The following is a 22500-nucleotide window of genomic DNA, read 5'->3' as shown; positions in this document are numbered from 1 at the left end:
TCCTACATTTTTGAAGGTTGCTCAATACAGCTACATGAAGAATTCACGTTTCTCGGGGTAGGCGTAACAAAGTGACCCTATATTCATCCTAACAAAAAGTCACGGTAACATGCGAAGTGTTTGGTTTTTCTTGGCTTAGGGAGATACCTTGCGAGGAATATACAAAGCACCATGAGACTCATCATTATACAGCACAAGTATGACAGACCTAATCGGCTGACTCAGTATTGTACCCAATTCAAATCTCCCGGGATTAAGATTCTTTGTGTATTGCATTTGCATGATAACGTAGCATTCATATTTCAATGATATGGAAATAACTGGAACTAAACGTTTAAATACGACATTGAGTTAGCCGAATCGGTCTATTCAACAAATTTGTAAATAAATTTGCCTGAGTGAAAAAGGACCAAAAAGAAACAGAGGAAACACACAAGCAGTTAAGAATCCAAACTGGCGAACGGAAAACCAGTTGACTGATTGAAAACGCTGCCGACGAGTTGGAGCTGGGGATACCCGAAATACGTCCAGCTAAAACTGACCCTAGGGCCTATCCTAACGCTCTTCATCCTAATATGGCGAACGACGCTACAGCAGCAATTTTTGAGGTCGGTCAATGCCGTAATGTTACGTGTACTTTCATAGTTGCATCAAAATTAATATAGGTAATTACAAGATTTTGAGTGCAATTTGGAATGAATATATAAGCACGAGTGATTTTTTTCGAAGACGAAAAAATGCACGAGCCAGTAGGGCGAGTGATATTTGTAGTCTTTGAAAAAATTAAATTGCGCCATCCGGGGCTAGCATTTGATTGGCCATCTGAGAATTTTTCTCCATTGACCAATCAGAATGCTTGGTTTGTTACCTGTTTTTTGCACTGTGTTATCTGGAAACTGCATTTCTCTTTGCTAATGAGAATGGAGAAAATTTTCCATGTATAGTATGACTGAAAAAATTCCAGTTGATTCAACAGTAAAGCTAATCCCGGCAAAAATTGATTTATCACGCTCTCACTGCAAATTTCCTTTTCTTGTGACATAGTTTGCGCAAGCTTGACGTGCAACGATAATTTCAATACGATGGTTTGCATACGTAAGTGCGATAAGAAGATTAAACAATGCAATCTTGCAAAATTCAATGAGCAATTCCCAACAAGTTATATACCATGTCGTAAATGCAGGAGCCAATTTGCAATATGCCATTTTCATCTTGCAAAGTGCAAACGCTTCGTGCAATATACTTTATGCGATAGAGCGAGTTTCAATCGAGTGTCGTAAACCCAAAACCAAAGTAATTACCTTGGCCAATCAAAAAGGACGAAGACATTCCAGTAAACCAATCAAAACTCGAAGTAATTACAGGTAGCCGACACAAGCGCGGGAAAATGTGCACACGCGAGCCACGATTGGTTTAAAAGTGGCGCGAGAACATTGAACCAATCACTGAGTGAAGTAATGCAAAACCAAAGGAATTCGCTAATTACTTTCGACATTCAATTGAAAACCGCACTATAGGTAATATGTAACGCCGAATGTTGCTTCCTTTCTCCACTTACATCCAACCGTAAGAGAGGCGTTGGCCCTGGCCTCTCCCTGCTCATTGACGTGGGTACACTCGTATTGGCCAGCATCGTCGAAGACTACCTTCTTGACCGTTAGCGTCGCCACACTGTCCAAGAACTCGTGTTTCAAAGACGGTTGCAATTTTTTGCCTTTGAACATCCAAGTAATATTAGACGAGGGAAAACTGGATGCGGTACAGCTCAAGTTTGCATTAGCATTTAAGTTGACATCCGCTGACGACACACCCAGGATTCGTGGCGCCTCTGCAGGGAAATTGGAGGACAAAGAGATTAACATCAATGACAGATCATTGCGACTGGTGAGGAAATAGTAATTAATGAAAACTTGCCACGGAAATGATCACATTGAATATATTCGTCGTACGATCAATAGCAATCTATTCAAGGTCCTCTGTGACGGATAAAAGCAATCTTGCCTCTTAACGCGATTGGGCCAACTTTTCAATAGCTTTGTTTCAGTACCACCATTGATTATGGAGGCATAATCTGGTGTGACCGAGCAACTTGACATTCAACCTCGTTCCCAGGGTCTCTCTGCTCCAAGGAAGGGAAGAAGAGAAACCCTGGGGACGAGATTGCTCCACATTGATCGCTGGTTCGCACTGAATTGCTAAGCAATAAAGCTTTCCGTATTATCGTATTTCTCCTTTCACGCACATCTGCTAGTGATGCTCTAGCGGAACTAAATTGCTGATTTTCAGTCAAAAATTTGACGTAAGCTTCTTTAAAAAAAAATGCAGGCTATGTGGGCTGAGTTCGTTGGTTCTCTACTCTGCCTCGAGAGGTTTTCTCCGGATACTCCGGTTTTCCCCTCCTCAAAAACCAACATTTGATTTGATTTGCGTTGATTTGTTAATTTTAATTAACGGTGTCCCCAATTAGTGCTCCAGCGCTAGAAGATCAGACACTTAAATAAATTTACTTTCCTTTCCTTTCTGTTTGAAATCAAACGCTCAAATTTTGAAGTTGTACCAATCTGTTGATGCTTTCGGGCTAGTTTGTCTAATTTATCTATGCCTTTAAATTCATTTCAGTGCCCCATTTTTAAAACTACACCTGTGACTATGACTTGGGAACCATTGCTAGTAACGTTTCCCTCGCTATTAACAAGAATGCAAGTGTAAATCCCGCTATCCCCTCGCTGCGCAGATTTGATCAGTAGCCCTCCCGAATCAGTTCTAATACGACCAGACTTGACATCCTCAGCAGGCAAGGCTTTGCCGTCTTTCCTCCAGTCGAACACGGTTGGAATGATCAAAGGAGGCTTGGATCTACATCGCAAGCCAATGATCTCTTGTGCTTTGACTATTTTCCTTGCGGGGGGCATCTGATCAAATTCTGGGGGTTTGGAAGCTACAGCTAAAACAATAAACAAACAACAAAATTAATGATGCATAGTTCAATTCTACCACTCGCTGCCCCTCTTCAGCGCTACTGTTTTCTTTTTCCACGGGAGAAACCTCGGCCACCAGACAATTTCTTTGTTTTGAAATTCTCTTCTTTATGAACATACGTAGCATACAGAGTTGCAAATAAAAGCGAGGAGGTAAAAGGGCAAAAGACATCAATACTAATACCGTGCCTAGCTAATAACTGACAAATGTCAAATTTGTGGAAACAATGGAGAAGACAACTACAAAGCTAAGATTACATCAAAGTAAATGAGTATTAAGCACGCAGACACACTATAAAAGGGGTCGCTTTCGAATTCAGTCAAGCAAGACTGATTATCCAAGATGGCGATCAACAAACTGCAACAAAGAGACAGAACCTCTAAAAGATATTTCTAGTGCGAAAAAAAGGGACGACGGAGGGAATAAAATAAAAGAAAGAAAGAAAGATAACATCTAGTGAAGCTATGATCTTCGCAGTTATGAGCGCAATTTCTGCAATTGCGTAAAGAAGCCTGAAAAATTCAGGACTTCAACGGGGTTTGAACCCGTGACCTCGCGATTCCGGTGCGACGCTCTAACCAACTGAGCTATGAAGCCACTGACGTTGGGAGCTGGTCATTTGTGGGTTCTAACGGTCCCGTGAGGAATGAATCAATGTTGAAATGGTATATGAAATGAATCATATGTGAACTGCGGATATGAAATCAAGTGAAGCTATGATCTTCGCAGTTATGAGCGCAATTTCTGCAATTTCTGCAATCTCGTAACATATTACGGAGATATCGCTATTAGGGGCTTTTTTATTGAACAAATTACAACAGAGCTCTGCATGCCAACACAGTTGAGTGACAGATCATCTGCATGTGTTTAAGGCACCACACCTTATAGCACGTCTACGCGCTCAAGTAACAAGAAAACTAAATGATACTTGTACACAAACAAACCGAAAAAAACCCAATATAACAATAACAAAGAGAAATCACATTAAACCACTAAACATAATTAGTATCACCCAACTAGTGGACTAATGCAAATGCTGCATTTTGATTGGCTACGCTACTAGAGGACTATTAGTAATAGTCCTCGAGTAGCGAAAAGCATGACACTTTCTTTCGTTTTATTCCCAAATAAATATCTCTTTAATTTGCATTTGCTAACTTCGTTATTGCCTTTTCTGTCCGAATAGTTGGGTGATACTAAAACAATTAGACCCTTCGCCCTCAAGGGCCATGGGTCAATAGCCCATTCGGCTTCGCCTCGTGGGCTATTGACCCGTAGCCCTTGCGGGCGAAGGGTCTAATTGTTAAATAGTTGCGATCCCAGAGTAATGTAATTTGCTTTCTACAATTTTTAAGCATATCGTTCTTTCTGTCTCGTACCTCGACATTCTTTTCCATCTCCTGCAGTTCCGGGTGGACACTGCAAACACACAGAGCCGATTTTACTTTCCGGAAAGAACAACAGATCCACACATGTGACCTTATGTACAGTATCGCACACCTGAAAAAGAAAGAAAAGGACAATTAAAAAAAAAAGAAAATTATTGTCACGACAATTACAAGAAATGGAGTGTGGAAGTAATATATCAAACAAGAGAAGGAGTTTTTAATCGGATATCCAAAGAACGAGAAGCGAGTTGAAAAACCAGACCGAAGGCGGAGTTTTTTTTACCTGAATTCAGGTGTTTGGATATCTGATGAAACACTCTTTCGATTGTTTGATGTTGCTTCTCAAAGGAATCAGTATTTTAAGAGATATTTGGGATCAAAGTTGGCGAAATTTCATGCTGATTAAGACCACATATCCAGACTTACTCCAAGGTAGTGATTTCTTTTGCTTTTGGCATATGATTATTAATGCCTTTAAGAAGGTAATTTGCGATTGTTTCGAATCGGATTTCGTCCCTTGAAGATTGCTTTTAAAATTGTTGCGGCGCATTTTCCGAGCTTATGAACTCCAGTTTTCCCCTCTCAACAAATTACTGTCATAATTATTATTCTGTGTGGTTCTACAGTAAAAAGCCTCATGTTTAGAAATGCAAAACTACTCCAAAACGATCCCGAAACTAGCCCAGTATATTTCCTCTTCCCTCATTTCGCCCTGACGAAAAGAAACGTCAGCAATTCAACCGTTTGATTGGTGGTAATTCGATCTAACGGGGTTTCAATAAAATTTGAATTTGGCGTCTGGTTTGAGTAGAGTATCCGATTGCTGTCATTGTCAAAATAAACTTTAATCTTAGGTTTGAAAGAGGCTGTCTTTAATTACTTCAATTTCGAGAAAAAAGAAGCCAAAGTCTCTGAGACGAGTAGCTGATGCTTTACGTCAGTCGACTGTCAGAACTTACCGAAACCACTGGACCAATATCAACTCGTTTAGAGCGGCTATTAAATGACTGTGAAGGAAAAGTACGCGATTGCGATTGCGATTGCGACTGCGACTGCTACGCTCAGTGGTTGGCTTAAAAATCTCTAGCCAGTTTATCAACCAATGCGGAGGGAAAACCAAAACCAATCGCGACTTGCACGCGCGATGTTTCCCGCGCTTTGAGCAAGTCACATGGAATTGCTACGAATTTGGATTGGTTGATTGCGCTACTTGCACCCGCTGTGATCGATCGGGGTCATTACACTCAATTGAAAAGCGCTCTATCAACTCGTTTAATGACATCAAAGTTTTGTATTTCACTCTCCCAGCGACGCTGCTGCAGTTGCTCTAAAACTAACCCATTCATTATTTTTTTTTGTTCTGAAGACATGCAACCAGTAAACACGCAGGACACTTAAAATGGTTCCAAGTGTATAAGATAACACAGTCAGCTTTTACTCATAAGAATAGAAAACTTATGAACGCTAGTGTATTTCGTGATTTACCAACACGAGTGATGTTTTGAAAGTTCTCAAAATTGCACTTTCAAAACATTACGAGTGAAATTCACGAACACGTTCATACGATTTTTTGCTTATTATAAACTCAACAAAATTACTCCATCGCTTTGTTTCCATAGCAGTTATCGCACTGCACATTCGTCATTGACCAATCAGAAACGCCACATTCTCTTAAGTATATAATAAAGGGGTTTTCACTTCAGTAGTTTCAGTTTCACCAGGTTCAAAGCGTAAGAGAATGCCAGTTAGTGTTAATCATGGGGCAAAAGGGCACTTTGTGCCAAGCGCGGGTATTTACCTCTGAATTTGAGCAGGAATCCTCGTTGACATTCCGGCAGTAATTATTGCTAATTTCTTCAATCGTAGTATTACCGCACTTGACACCTGCATCTTCCCCGTGATAAGGGTCACAGTTTCCCTGTCCCCATCCAACTTGGCGACACTGGGTGAGAGAGGTTTCGTACCCAAAGCAGTTTACATTGTCCATCCAGACAATGCCTTCTCCTATAACGTCAAAGAAGAAAATAATTAAAACAAACTTTAGCAACACCGCCGTTTCGACGTCCAGAACTTCATCAAACGAAGCGAAGTTTAGGGGTTCGCTTCATGGAACGTTTTTGCTTGAGACGACGAGTTTGAAAGCTTTTGTTTAAGGTGGCCGAACACAGTTTTCGCGCGCGCTCTAACGCTATGCAGCGCCCGCACAAGGATTGCAAAAAAATAAACATGGCTTCAATACAGCAATCATTTTATTTGCTCAATGCTTGCGCTATCTGTACTATTTTTCCTCGTAAATGAACAAAGGGTTTTGATGGTTTTAATGAGAAATGTATGTTAGAAAAGGTAACGACGGAAAGAACTCCGCAATTCGCAGATTTTTCTTTCGGCTGATTTAGCAACAGAACGGGAAAGTCAGTGGCGACGGCGCGCGCAGAAAAAACACCAATGAGAATTCAGAATAGAATAGACTCCACTCTTTTCTTCTCTATTCTAAATTCTCATTGGTAGTTTTGCTGCGCGCGACGTCGCCACTGACGTTCCCGTTCTGTTGCTAAATCAGCCTTTTGTTATCGAAAGGTAAAGTAAAGGTAAAGTAAAAGTCGTGCATTTATATAGCGCCTTTATCACAAACGTCTCAAAGGCGCTTTACAATGATCAGTTTACCCCCAGCGGACTGGAAGCATATACAGGCGCAAATTGCAGCCGCTTCTAAGCAGTCCATGCATGCTGGTACTCATTTTACCGACCTCGGAAGGATGGAAAGCTGAGTGAACTTCAGCGGGAAAGAAGGTCGCCAAATATTCCACTCTCGGCAGAACCGGGAATGGAACCCGGGACCCTAGGGTTGGAAGGCAGAGATCTTACCACTGCGCCAACCCCTCCGCCTTGAAAGAACCAACGAAAGAACCCAGTTAAATGTAGCGCATGCGTAGTAAGTTAAAAAATTGCGATTGAATGCGGAATAGCTTTCTCGGAAATACGCCTATTTCCCGAGAACCACTCGTTACAATTCAACGAAATTTGGCACGAAAATACCTTCGGAAATAAGTAACTGGAGTACTGAAAAAAAATTTAACTTTAACAAAGGAAATTTGAGATATTCCAGTGAACCTTCAAAAAGGGATAATTAAAGATCTCTCTGTCAAATTATTATTAAAATAGAAATAACTTGTGAGCATCGTTACAAGCTTATTGCATGCAAATTATAAAGAAACTAACAGATTTTCTGCAAACAAACAAAACTGTTTTTTAAGGCCCGTTTAGATTTATTCGTGTTGCCATGGCAACGGCATATACGTCAGCTTAACTATCACAAAACCGAAGTTCGTGCTGTTAATTTGCTTGATACCATTTTTGGCAACCAAAGGATCAAGAGTTTTAGCGAAAAAGGTAAATGAAACATAGGTATCAAAAACTGTGTTCAACCACCTTAAATTAAAGTAATTCCCTTGAAAACGACGTACTATCCAGATTTTTGTCAAAGTTGGCACAATTGATATTCATGCACAGAACAATGAAAAAATGCAACAAAAAGATGGAGTCACAATGATTGTTTTCGCGCCGCATTCCCTTTATTCTTAGTCTTTTTCACCGAATTACGCGAGAAGCGTTTGAGACGTGATGAACCGGAGAAATTGTTCTTATATAGCAAAAGCAACTGAATATTACTGAAAACTTGAGCCTACTTGTTTGTCCGGGCTAAAATCTTTCAGTAAAGTGATCTAAATTGATCGATCTTGCAAAAAAAAAATGTAAGAAAATTGGACCGCTACATCACACTCAGTGTCTGGCTCCAAATGCAGTTTCACGTCATTTTGTATAAATACTACAACTCCTACTATCCAACTTTTTTTCTCCTTAAAATGTTTTCTGTGTACCTATTACGAGTACATAAAACCATTAAAAAGGGGGTGTCACCGTCCTCGTTCAGGAGAAAATAGCCATTCCTTGACAGATTTAGCTGGACGTCAATGAACATCCGCCATTTTATCAATGTGCGCGCGCTTATGCGCGCGCCAATGACGCAATAAATTATGCGCAGTAGGGTTGCGCAATGCAAAACCAGGGAATCACCTTAAACTAATGTGGCGTGACAATATCGAGCCAGCGCACTGAAAGAGATAAAAGTCGAACTTCGGGTATAACGACTTTTTAGGGTAAACGCACTAATTTCTCGCTAAATTACTCTGGCTGCTTGTGTAATACTTTTGTAAGTAGCGTACAACTTTTTTGAAGGATCGACAAGAAATCTCCGTAAGACCAATTGATAAAAAAGCGTTCTAACTCCTTTTGATTAGTTCGGTACACCGAGATGGCCGCCGACACGTCACGTGAAAACACTTTAGTAAAACGAAGCAAATTTGAAATCGATCAAAGAGAAATGTACCTTTTCCAAAATAAGAGTGTTTCGGTGCTTCTATTGGTTTTCCAAAACCAAGCTCTGAACAGACAATGGCAGCTTCCTTCAAAGTCCAGTTATCATCACATACTGTACCCCACTGTCCGTCGTAGAATACTTCCACTCGGCCTTCCTGTTTGCTTTTACCGCCCTTCAACCGAACCAACGGTTTCTTTGGCTTGGGCGGGAACAGCGTGGACACTGGGCTCATGCCACCACAATCAGGTACGCATTTCAATCCCTCTGAATGAGACAAATTTGATTAACAAGGACAAAGGGTTTGGTGCAAGTCACTCATAGACTGGACTTCGTTAACTTCCACTCTTCCCAATGAGAATACTTCCCTGAGGCGATTACCTTAAAATCGTTTACTAGAGGGTAACGTCCAAAAACGCCGCCCATCCAGCGGGGATGCTTTTTCAAGGGAAATCAGTCTTTACCAATAACTAGTAACATATTGGGGAAATCGAGCAAATACAACTAAGAAAAAGATTTGGCCTCCGTTGTTTTTAAAACATTACAGAAGTAAGACACCGGTACCAATGTTTTTCGAACAAAAAATACTTTAGTAATGTATATCATGAAGACTGAAATTGTTTCAAATTGCTTTACATGATACGCAACAATGACTCCACGATGAGAAAGATTCGGGTTTGGTTGAAAACTGTTCTTGAAAACAAAATGTTCCTCTAAACTTGCCCAAAATGATACGAAGAAATAGTTTAAATGTTGCCCAAAATGGGACACATTGCTAAAATTTTGCGCAATAATAAAGAGTGCTCGAAGTGCTAAACACTGAGCGCTCCAAAATCGAAGAAGTGTTCAAAAAATGGGACAGGACCACACATATCACGATGAAATAACATATCAAATTTCATAACACGCATACATGTAGCCAGATTGGCAACCTACTGTGAAACATATATGCTTAATTTTTAATCTAGCTATAACATATCAAAGTGCATATTTAGTAGTACAAGTTGATTTTCTTTTTAATCTTTTCCCTCAACCTTTATCCTCTTTCCCGTTCGTCTTTTCTCGGAGCGGATTGAAACTATTGATTATTATTTAAGTACCGTGCTATCGGGATTGCTTAGAATTTTGTACCAGTCTGCTAGGCGATTGCCTTAACAATAATAATAATAACAATAATCATCAATGTATCAAGGGATTTTCGAAAATAGCGAATTACGATGCTACCAAGGGCCCGTTTCTCGAAAGCTCCGAAACGTTTTGGGCATATTTTGGGAACCATAGAGCTCTTAGTTTCGAGAAATGAGCATTCGAAAACCTGTTGAAAGATAGATAGATCGTAGTCTCACAATTGGCTATTTGGGCAGGGCCGGATTATCACAGTTCGGTTAAAAATAAGCAGTGTGAAATACCCGAAAAAATCGAGAGATGCTGATGCTACTTAACCATTGTTAGTGCTAATCATGCTTTGAGATGATGACTACAAAGTGTTGTAAATTTGATTTCGGACAAACGACGACAAACAGGTGCGCTGTCAGTCAGAGCGCGATTTGAGCCAACAGCATCCAAATACGAATTCGGCGCCCCACCCATGAGTCACGCCTCCCTCTAAACTTTGCCTCTCGCGGACTACTTACTCAAGTAAGATCCTTCAGGACAAGACTTGCACAGATTACCCTTTTCGCCATAGTAGCAGGTCTGACACTGTTTGTTACACCGTTTGCAAGTGCGGCTTTTGGTGTTGCCATACCATCCAATGGGACACTTTGTCACGCAGTCTGTAAATTGCAAAAAATATGGCGCTACACATCTGGAGCACTCATTTGCTTTGCTGAGGCACGACTGACATTTTTCGCTGCAACGTTTGCAATTGCCACCGTCTTCGTAGAAACCCTCACCACAAGTTTCCACGCACCTCTGGGATCGATCAGGTCCCTCGCATTTCACGCCAGCATCCTCTGAATGGCCGCAGTTGTTGGCACCAAACCCTCCTGTAAAAGTGAACCGTGGATGTTTAAGTCAGTAGAATAAAGTCAAAACATGAGAACACGACTAGGAGCCAACAACAGACTTATAATCATTCCTGTCACGGCATTTTCACAGACCCATTTAAAATACTTTCAGAGTTCTGATCTGCACTCTGAGCTGTTTCAAAGGTTCGCATCTAGGCTGACGGTGCGTGATGCAACGTCGCCCGCTAATATTTTTTCTGGCAATGGACAGGAGTCCATGAGGAGCGAGCAACTTCCATACTAAGCCTATGTCACAGCATTTTTACAGACCAATCTATTTTTGGACTACCTTTGCTGCAAAACAACAAAGGTAGTTCCGGTTGGGTGACGCTAGACGTCAAGCTAGTTTCCTGTGATTGGTCATCAGGCTCCTGTGGGAGTCTCATTCGCGGGAAATTCAATCTAAAAATAAATCGGTCCGTGAAAACGCCGTGCCAGGAATAAATAAGAGTTGCTCGTTCCTAATCATGGGCTCCTGTAATGGAAGAATGACTTGTTTTGTCTACTGGCTAATTAATAACAAAAATAAAGGTTTTTGCCCTTCACTTCCAGCATTCTAGAGCGGGCCCATTATTGTATCAAGATTCTGGCAGGACAAGCCCCTTCCCCTTCCGGGTTTGGTCCCGAATTTCACGTCAAATCCAACACGAGGAGTTCCCTTAAGTGTAGGCATTTGCTACCTACGGTATTTCCATCAACAAGGGAAGGGTTGAGGTTAGCGTTATTTTCAGTTTAAGGTAAAAGTAGGCTTTAATCTTTACCAGGTGATCTGGTGACGTAATTTGGAGGACTGGGAAGAAAAATTTTAAGGCCGTATCCCACAACCGCGCGCGGCCTTAGTTGTTGTTTCTAAACTCCTTGTAGTATTGCCATCGCCAAAACTCAAAAGATCATTACGTGTCTACCACATTTCCTGTTACTGAATGAACATTCAAGTAAGCCCGACAAGATCTAACCTCGCCTCTGCCAAGTTCAAATCGAAAATAAGGCCGCGCGCGGTTGTGGGATACGGCATTAAAATTTTTCTCCTCAGTCCCCCGAATTACGTCACCAGATCACCTGGTACTTGAGGAGCAGAATTCCCAGAAGCGAATTTGAGAGAAGAGCAAGTGGTCTTAGAGACCATTTTCGTATTATCACGGCTGGACTGGATCTAGCACGAAATGGAGGCTAATGGGGGCAAATCTTTTTACACAAAAATTAATTTGTCCGCATTAGCCTCCACTCCACGCAAGATCCAGTCCAGCCGTGAGAATTCGAAAATGGTCTATTCGTGACCTTCATTACATTCGACGTGCATTTCTGGACAAAGCTGCGTGTTTCCTCTCAAGGAGGCGACCAATTCGCCAACCACTAAATGGTGATCAAGATGATGTGGTGCATATATTGGTGAGGTCCCAGTGTGAGTTTAAAATTAACTATATTCCTATTGGTTCAATCACTTTCTATTCAGCGTGCCGTGGTTGTGCACAACCACAGGCGCCCCAAAGCTCAGTGTGAGAGAAAGCCAACCAAGATATGAGGATTTGTATGGGAATCCCGATAAAAGACCGTTGAGTTCGGTTTAGTAACGAGTCTTTTGTTTGTGGCTTGGTAACGAGTCTTCGTTTGTCTTTGTTTGCCGTCCCTGACGACGTTACCAAACAAAGACTGGTTACTAAGCCTTTTCATTCTTTTTCATTGTTTTATCGATTCATTTGGTACACTAAGAGCCAACTGACGTCGCTGGCAGGGGTTCGATTGTCCGGTTACCGGATAGAAATGAAAGAGAAACCTTTGCCCTTGAATTCTACGGTGGATTTGTGGCCGTGGGAACATTTTAACCAGAAATATTTGACTCAATTTGGTGGGATCCTGAGAATTCAGTGTTCAACCTTGGTATTTACTATAATCGTTGACAACCGAGGAACTCATAATGGCTCAATTTGCGTCGAGTCTGGGAAAAAAACCACACGGGAGGGAAGCGACCCACAATGGCAATAAGGTTAGGCTTTTTAACTGAGAATTTTTTCTTAAAACTATCTTCTCAGGTCTTTTATCGGGATTCGCCATGATATAAATCCTTATATTTTGTTGGCTTTCCCTCACACTGGGCCTGTGGCACAACCTGTCAAGCACGCCAAAAACTAAAGCTCTTTCTTGCTTAGGCATCCCCTCTTTTTTCGAACTTTAGCGTCGTCCGACCGACCCAAATTTTGGCATTTTCCAAAAAAAAAAAAAAAAAAAAAAAGTAACGACGTTTTAAAGCCAGTTTTACGTCGCATAGGAGTTTCGGTGGTTGATCCTTTTTCCCACGCTGTCTTAATTTTGCCACAACATCCGCCAACTTTTCCGCCATATTGATTTTGGGTTCATGTCTTGTTGTTGTTTTCTTGGCTCCACAGCTATGATGCTGGGGTACCAGGCCTCCGATTCCGAGAACGCTTATAATTTTATTTTAGGTTTTTTTTTTCTCCGACCGACCGACCCAATATCAGGAAACGAATTCGACGGTCAACGAAAAAAAATTGGGGATGGCCATACAAAGTCGTAACCAAACGAAATCACAGGTTTGGGAATATCGAGCAATGCGGACCAATGGTTAGGGCGCTTACCTTAAGATGCGGAGTTATCGCATGCAAGATCCGTTCTGACCAATTCATTTTGAATCTTATTTCGCTACTTCACTTTGCTTTTTGCCATTATTTAACGATATTGTTCACTTGAACCAGAGATCTGCAAGACCCCGTGAGAAGTTAGCATGTTTCTTTCGATAATTTGCTTCTACGACGACAAATGAATTGAGATCAAGTGCGTCAATTTGAGTTTGGTAGCCAAACGATACCCAACCTACGTCTGCTGAATTGCGTCGTAGATCAAAATTAAAGGTCGATCAATCAAAAGTGCACGCAGGTCGTGGACAAACGAATTCGCCAGTCATCGCAAGTATTGAACTTGCTTGTGGCACTGTTTGGCCAAGAAGTAAAAACCCAGTAACACGGGCAACATTTCTCTTGCAACTTGTCGCGCAACAATGTTGCGTTGCAAGTTGAGATGGTTTGTTGCGCGTATTACCACCTTCTCCGCAACAAATTTTTATGTTGCAGAAAAAAGACGTCGCTTTTACTTTTTGCAACATGAAAATTTGTTGCCCAAGGTGGTAATACGCGCAACAAACCATCTCAACTTGCAACGCAACATTGTTGCGCGACAAGTTGCACGAAAAATGTTGCATTAGCAAGCACAGGCACAGGTCACCTACCAACATTCATCTTACAGTCCTGTAGTCTTCTCTCCATCCCAGTGCACTTTGTATCGTCCATCCAAATTCTTCCCGTTCCCTGGCCAAACTTAGCCGAAGAGTAGACTGCAAGTGCTTTCCCCATCTTCAGCTGACGACAAATGACCGTGCCTTCCGATATGTCGAAGTTATCATCACACACTGTGCCCCATTCTCCCTTATGAAACAACTCCACTCGACCCCGAAACGAGGAATTCGTGCCCACGTCCCCGGCCAGCCGTAGACCCGGAACACCACTGACGATTTTGTTTGCTCTTTTACTACAATTGGCCACACAGGAAAAATTCAAAAGGTACATTTTAGGGGGACACTCTGTGCAATTGTTCGAAGTGTTGAAACAGTCTGCACAGGACGACGAGCACTTTTGACAGACTTTTGTGGTCGGATGGCCAAAAAAACCTTTCCTGCAATAAACGACGCAGTTACTCATATTCCCTGTTTTGTTGAGGAATTTACCACTTTCGCAATGAGAGCAGTTCTCAGGTGTTCCTTCACATTTCTCGCAGTTATGACTGCACCGTCCGCAGGTTTTATCCGTCTTGTTTAAGAAATACCCAATGCCACATTCGGCCAAACAATCACGTGAGTGATCTGGGCCCTGGCAGATCACACCGGCGTCCTCAGAGTGGTCACAATTTTCTCGCCCCCATCCCATGTGTGGACATGCGATCAAAGATGTCTCGTTTCCTGTGGAAAGTGAAGTGTTTTATCAAAGTGAGTTCTCACCGACTGATTATCAAATGGACAGAAAATGACAGCAGCTGACTGGCGACGGTGAATCAACGACTTTCTAGAGATTTACTGTCTTTCTCGTTCTTTCTTGATATACATGCTTATTACTTGATTTCAGCTGATGCAGAACTGCTGTCAGAGTGTTCAATAAAAGTAATAGAGCGAGCATACCAGAAGTACAATGTTTTATCAACTAACGATTTGACTAGGCATTTTACTACTATATAGGTTCGTACTACACGATGGTGTAGCACTCTTCAGATAAAATAGCCTAATGGTAGATTACAACAGTACACTGATTCTAACTGAAATTTTAAAATGCGGTTACTTCGGATACAACGCTGTTTCTATGCACTCTATTGTGTAACAAAAGAGGACTTGGAATTTACTAGCGTGTCTACACGAAGATACAAGCTCGTTGCGCTTGTTAAGAGTGGCTAGATGGGGCTTACAGGCTGTAAAATATTTCTCCCACAGACATAAATTACACCGTTTGGAAGTAGGGTTGTTAAATGATGCTTTACGGTTCGCGAAGCGGGTCTTAAAAGTGTTTTCAGGTAGAATGAGGACTGAGCTAAGTAATGTATGCATTCACTTCCAGATCACCTTGAAGATTTTGAAGCAGGCCATCGCCTATAAACCCCCCCTCCCCCCCAGGTCTTTATGATGCCAAAAGAAAACAAAATAATTGAGGCAACTGCCTTGGTTTTCCTGTTAAGTACTAGCTAAGCCTGGTTAAATTCAAAACAAATGTTTGATCAGTGATTCTAAATTATTCATATGTACGTATTGCGGACCTATCTTTTGCTTCGCAGGAACAATCTTAAGGGTTACATGGTTGTGATCTTTGTGTTGAATTCGCATATTTCTTGTCGAAAATTGGACATAGCAAAAATCTCCCAATTTTTTTTTGGGTGATGGCAACTTTTTATATTGTTCTTTTCGCTGCACAAGTAAATCGCAAAATCAAAAGTGACATCGATTTCTGCTGCCGCGTGTGTTCAAGTTACCACTTAATTTTTTTTCTCTTAGAATCCTACCGAAACACAGGATCCGTATACAGTGTACTAACAATTTTCAGCCACTGTGAAGCTCTCACCTTTTTCTAGTTTTCTACCCATATAAACCATGTAAGCATTAGCCCTACTAACGGAAATCGGCTCATAAAAGGACAGAGAAAAACTCTGACCACGGTGGCAATTGACCCCACTACCTTCGGGTTAGATCACCACTGCTCTACCGACTGAGCTACTTGGTCAGACGGGAGGAGGCCGTGGGAATTCAATTCCCACCCTAGTCAGAGTTTTTCTATGTCCTTGTGTGGGCCCATTTCCATTAATAGGGCTCGCATGGTTTATATGGCTAGAAAACTAGCACTTCACATTGCCCTCTAATAGTTGAAATATAACTGCTACACGGCCAACGTTGCAAAGACGTAACCCTTCCTTGTACTTTAACCATTTGGCTGACCGACTGATACATCGACCGTCTGACTGACGAACTCATTAACTGGCTGAATGACCAGTAATTCGCCTAACTACAGAATAAAATAGGCGGCTCAGCTCACCAATTCCTTGCTTAACAGGAATTCTAATGAAAAGGAAAAAAATACGGGAAAAAAACGTCTGAAAAGAAGACCAACGACGATTGTTCACTTAGTAAAGCGTAATGGTTCCCTAAAAGACGGTCTGACAAGCGCCTAATGGCACATCACCCACCTACGCATTTGACCTCATCCATCCAAATGTTACCCGTTCCGGCCCCAAATCGGGCTCGAATCGTCGCTTCAATTGCATTTCCTTTGTTCAACGTTCTACAGACAACGTTGGCATCCGCTATATCCCAGGAGTCATCGCAAACCGTGCCGTATTTACCATCATGTAGTACCTATCAAAGACGAAGCAGGTCGGGCAGGTCAAGGTGTGATAAACAAGTTTATGAAGCGTTCCCCTTCCTCCAGCGCCATTAAAAAGTATTGCATTATTAAAAATAACTACTTTAGCCCTAAAACCGACAATGAAACAAGCCAATCAGAGCGCATAGCAAACACATGGCGCTAAACTCTGGACAATGCATGCGCGCAAGTTCTCGGATGGTTTTCCTTTCCCTGAAACACTTGACTGTTAATATGACATGTGATTTTTAAGTGCTCTTCACTTCAACTTATTGATTTTTTCCTGCCATAACATCTTTCGAATTTTCCATCTTTATAAATTGTCTGCATGGAAGAAGTCACCCAAATGGTTTTTTTTAAAACAAGTCACAATTCGAATGAGAATGTTTGCTGGAAAATATTTTTTTCCTTTCATATGCGGACGAGAAATAAATATTTTAGAGGTTAGTTAGTCATACACAACAAAAGAATAGAAATCGTGCCACAATAAATGAAAAACGGCTCTACCGAATTGGAGAAAGAACTGGTTTTCTTTGCTCTTGGCCAAACTTTGCCTGGTCTGGCCTGCTAAATGAACACTGACGCAAATTGAGCGGCGTAATAATAATAATGATAATAATAATAATAATAATAATAATAATAATAATAATAATAATAATAATAATAATAATAACAATGACAATAATATTGATAATAATTACAATACCTTAATACTTATATACGGCGCAAAAGAGTACGTGAATATAATCAGATGCGCCTGTTATAGCGGTTTAAAATTGAGTGTCGAAAGCAATTAGCGAATTGCTTTGGTTTTGCATTACTTCACTTTGTGATTGGTTTAGTTCTCGCGCCATTTTTTCAACCAATCAAAAGTAAAACCAAAACCAATCGCGCTTTATGTCGTCTATGCGTAATTAACTGTCTCCCTCCTTTCTGATTGGCCAAAGTAATTACTTTGGTTTTGGTTTTGGTTTTACGACACTCGATTGAAACTCGCTCTAATTACAAATTGTTATGTTAATAGAGCGGTTTTCAATTGTGTTGAAAGTAATTGGCGAATTGCTTTGGTTTTGCATTACTCCACTCAGTGATTGGTTCAAATTTCTCGCGCCACTTTTTCAACCAATCAGAAGAGAAACCAAAACCAATCGTGGCTCGCGCGTGCACATTTTCCCGGGCTTTGTGTCGCTACGTGTAATTAGTTCGAGTTTTGATTGGTTTACTGGATTGTCTCCGTCCTTTTTGATTGGCCAAAGTAATTACTTTGGTTTTGGTTTTACGACACTCAATTGAAAACCGCTCTAAAATACCTATTGATTGCAATAATACATACATTTAAATATATCTAAGAACAACATAACGTCAGAACAAGTACGAACAGGTAATTGTTTTCGAAACAGGCAAAAACTTGTCTAAAAGATACGCATGCTCTGCCTCCTAGTGTTTTCCTTGTTTTGAAAGGTGCCATCAATAGTAGCTCATGTTTCCAACGAAACAACTACGAAAATTTCCCTTTTAGGTTTTGTTTTGAAAATGAGATTTAATGGTTTCGTCGAAAAGACAAACAACTGAGCAAGTTTGACAACGCATTGCTCACCTCAACTCTACCCTCAAGTGAATTCCCTCCCCCAACGAGACGGACGAGAGGCAAGGATGACGGTTTAAAGCCAGATGTACAATTTTTAACGCATTTGCTTCCCTCCCGGTAAAATGGTTTCCAACATGACGTGCAGTTAGTCGCATTTCCAACGCAGTCGGCACATCCTGGGTCGCACTGTTTACAAACAGAATCCAAAAAGTACCCTGTGCCACAATCCTTGACGCAAGAGGTATTCTTCTTTAAGAAACCCGATGAACACTCTACACAACTGTCAGCGGTGCCATTGCACGTTCTGCAAGGAACGCTGCATTGCAAACACACGTCTCCCTTCGGAAAAAAGCCGACGGGGCAACTTGTTTGACACGTGCGCACGCCTGGCCCCGCACAACGAAGAACTACGTCTTCGTTATGCTGGCAGTTTGATTGACCCCAAGGACGATGCCGACATTTCAGAAGTGAATCCTCGATGCCAACGCAGAATACATCATCAAGCCAAAGTTTGCCAGTTCCTTTTGGAATGTGAGTTAAAGAAACACCAAAGGCTCCACTTCCTAAACGTAACTGTCTACAAACGACGCCTGTTTCGGAAGAGTCCCAACCATCATCGCAAACCGTACCCCAGATTCCGTTGTGATAAACTTGAAGCAACCCCTCCAAATAATCGCGGCCATTTACGAGTCGAATCATGGAATTAGCTGATTTGGAGAAATTTAAAGAAGGAACAGCAACTTGCCCCGGAGAGCATTTCTCCACGCACGTTTGCGTTATCCCATTAAAAATTTTGCTCGGACGACAAACCGTGCAGACGGGTTGCTTTGTTTCCTTGTTGTATTCACAAGTAATACAATCACTGGGGCATGGCAGGCACGAATAGTTGGCTACGTTCTTGTACATTGATACGCCACAGTCATTGACACATCGACCTTCCTTTTTGAACAGACTTTCACCACAGCTGACCTCGCATTTTCCATTTTTGAGCGCTTTGGGCTCTTTGCATGATGTGCAATTTTGACTATTAGAACCGTCACCACATGAAACGCATATACTTGTGTCGCATTTTCCGCACTCGCGCGTCGGGATGTGTCCATATTCGTCCGGCATACATTTATCCACGCACTTGTTTTCTCTCAGAAATTTGGGCGTCGCACATTTTGTACAACGAGTGTTTTTTCCCAAGCATTCCAAGCACTGCACGGCGCAAGGGACGCATATGTCCGTTACATCATTTTTAAACCAACCTGGACTGCACGTTTTCATGCACCGGTTGCTCAGATGCTTCGTTATTGGACCTGCGCACTGCACTCCTACGTCGTTACCATGGTAACAAAGCGAGGTGAAGCCTCGTTTTTCTAAAGGGCAGTCAAAGATAGAATTTTCTCGGCCGTTGCAGTTTAAAACGTCCGTCCATACCCGTCCGAAACCACGGCCATAGCCCGCCTTTTTCACAGCTTTAATAGCATACCCCAAGCCGAGTTCCCGACAAACAACTGACGCCTCATGAAAATCAAAAGTTTGATCACAGACAGTAATCCACGTTCCATCACGATAAACCTCAAGGCGGCCTTCAAGGTCTGTCGGCCTTCGTCCAGCCAGACGCAAACGACGCTTTTGAGCTACAAACAAAGGCGCACAACTGGTTACGCATTCTGCTCGCAATAGGTATCGGTCATCATGACAGCTTGTACAAACTCTAGGTGAGGTGCCGTCTGCGCATGTGCGACATTCGGGCTTGCAAGGCTTGCATTTCCGGTCGGAGGGGTCGCCGTAAAAACCGTCTCCACAATAGGTTTTACAAGCGGTGCCTGAAAAGCAAAACAACATCAAAATCAGCCAAAGAAAATAATGATACTTTTTTTATTCACAGTCATATATACGAAAGAGATCTTTCCGCAGTTCAAATTGCACAGCTCTGACGGAAGTGATTTCAATAACTGCAGACAGCCAAAGAAAAGCGTCGGCTTCGTCAATCTGGGAAGTGGGCTTATTTTTCCCCTACATTGAAAAATTAAAGACAGCTTCTTTCAAACCTAAGATTAAAACTGTCTCATTTTGGCAATGACATGAAATCTTCTAAACGCGATCATTAATTTCCCTTATGAAATGTAGCGTTTGAGAGCGTTCTCTCAAAAATAGCATGTCCTATACACCCCTTCGAGAAAGGGGCCATTAGGTCCCTTGTTAATACAGTCCGTAACTCTACTCAAACCAGCCTCCCACTTTTATTAAAAACCCTTGAGCTCTTCATGTCCATATTCTCTACCGGTTTATATCAATGACTAAGCTCCCAATCGGAGCGAATTAACGAAGAGCTAACGATAAAAACGTCACACGCTGCATTCAATCTTTTCACGGTGATAATATTAATTCGACCTTTAGAAACTCGTTTGTTAAAACCAAATTTTCGTGTTATATTTTCCCACAGACGCCGCACGGAGGAGTAAGGTTTGCACAGTTGATTAGTGCGCGGCTTTCAGTGCGAGAGATCCCGAGTTCGATCCCTAGGGACCTCACATCCTTGCTTCGACTTCTTTCCATTCTGAAAAGCTTCAGGAAGCTTTAAATACCCTTAAACGAAGCAGTGATGGAAAGAGGAGGATAAAATGAAAGCACCGTCGGCTTATTGGGAGAATACTCTCTAGGGGGTAAAGGAACTTCCGACGTTAAATAAGGTGTACCTTTATCTCTTCCTTCACCACGCGTTCTTTATACTTTGACCCCTTTATTCGTACTCTACTGAGTACATCCCCCTAATTAAAAGTTTACGTTTGATGCTTGAGGTCCAGAGATGTATCTAATAAATGTCGTTTTCTCGGGCCGTACTGAACCCTACGGAAACCTGTCTTTTTTTCTTCAGTCTGATTTACGGCTCGAGTGCAAAAAAAATTGAAGTGAAAAGAAGGTGGTCCGAAATTGCAAAACGGTCCACGAATTCGGTTGATAAGAAGTTTGTAAACGAGTTTTGTTTATACAAGGTGAAATCCAAACGCAACCAGATATAACCCGATGTCATTTTACAAGGAATTTGGTTTTATCTCGTTCCGATTTCATTTAATGCTCGTGGTCATAATCGTCAACGTCCGTGTCGTCGTCGTCATGGTCACTATTTAGAGTCCAAATATATGACCTTTTAAGAAACTTGGTTTATCGCAGGAGCTACAGTTTTCTGCTGAGCTGCAAGTTAAACACGAGGCCATGCAGACACCACACTTGTTTTCTCCCTTGACTTCAAAGTAACCATCTCCGCATTTATCGACGCACTCCCTTGATGTATCTGGACCAGCGCATCGTACGCCTGCGTCCTCAAAATGGCCGCACGAATGTTGCCCCCAAGCCGGATGAGCACAATTTTCCAATCGTGTCTCATTACCAGTGCAATTGACCTGCAAACATTAACAACAATTTCACTTTCTAAATTCACATTCAATATTACAGAGATAAGGCAAATTTAGCACCACGTTTGTCCGCAAAAACCGTAGACAGAGGACCTCGTTCTCACGGTAACGTATGAGTTGAGCGTTGAACATCAAGGGTGCCTTCACCGGTTAAGTGAAATACGGTGAAACATTCTTACTATTTTAACTTCACAGACCAACATTTACGCTTAAATATTGGACTCCTTTGTTTGTTTTCCAGTTACTGACCTGATAAATTTGCAGCTTTTACAGACACATAAAAGTGATGAATTTGCCAAGTGTCCAAACCCAAATTACCCTGCAAGCAGTTGGTTTCTCCCGACCTACGCTTTCTGAAAGAGAAACCACTGCGAGCAACCGCTGGTTTCTTAGAGTGAGCCGCCGCCTATCTCCAAGGCCGAGCAATCTGAACCGGTAAAACGAGTTAGTAAACTTGTTTTTGCCCTAGCGCATGCGTTTAGCTACGTAACTGCTGCGTTTGGGCGAGTCTGGTGTGTAGTGATCAAGATGTCAAATTCCCTATTTTTCCCGAGAAATAAGACAAAGTGAAATCAAATGCATCACGTGGGGCGTTACGTACTTCGCACAAGCCCGATGGAAAAACTAACGGTTGCTCGCAGTGGTTTCTCTCTCGGGAAGCGTAGGAGAAACCAACTGCTAACAGGGAAAACCCAAATGCACCCTCAAAGCAAACTCTTGACCAGGTGCTAATTGTCTGTATAGAGCTTCCCGCCAAAAATGGCGGGTTGGAAATTGTTATAAAACCTTGACAATCTATTTAAACTTGGTCACTTCTCCTAGGGGGTTCATTCTTAACTACAGACGCTGAT

At 41.8% G+C, this 22500-nt stretch overlaps 1 protein-coding gene across 2 annotated transcripts in view; it reads right to left on the bottom strand.

Annotated features, from left to right (window-relative positions):
* LOC137992124 (scavenger receptor cysteine-rich type 1 protein M160-like) overlaps positions 1 to 22500 on the bottom strand; it is a 38383-nt gene that overhangs the window by 6932 nt on the left and 8951 nt on the right. For both annotated transcript variants that reach the window (XM_068837252.1, XM_068837251.1), the window contains exons 4-13: positions 21382 to 21637; positions 18255 to 20059; positions 16482 to 16650; positions 13993 to 14718; positions 10377 to 10730; positions 8755 to 9009; positions 6166 to 6371; positions 4359 to 4479; positions 2642 to 2944; positions 1559 to 1828 (exon numbers count right to left, since the gene is read on the bottom strand). In XM_068837252.1, coding sequence (XP_068693353.1) covers positions 1559 to 1828; positions 2642 to 2944; positions 4359 to 4479; positions 6166 to 6371; positions 8755 to 9009; positions 10377 to 10730; positions 13993 to 14718; positions 16482 to 16650; positions 18255 to 20059; positions 21382 to 21637 — 4465 coding nt within the window. The remainder of the gene's footprint in view (positions 1 to 1558; positions 1829 to 2641; positions 2945 to 4358; positions 4480 to 6165; positions 6372 to 8754; positions 9010 to 10376; positions 10731 to 13992; positions 14719 to 16481; positions 16651 to 18254; positions 20060 to 21381; positions 21638 to 22500) is intronic.

This window comes from Montipora foliosa, chromosome 2, assembly GCF_036669935.1.
Source record: "Montipora foliosa isolate CH-2021 chromosome 2, ASM3666993v2, whole genome shotgun sequence".
NCBI lineage: Eukaryota > Metazoa > Cnidaria > Anthozoa > Scleractinia > Acroporidae > Montipora > Montipora foliosa.
This window is presented reverse-complemented; position numbering and strand designations above follow the sequence as displayed.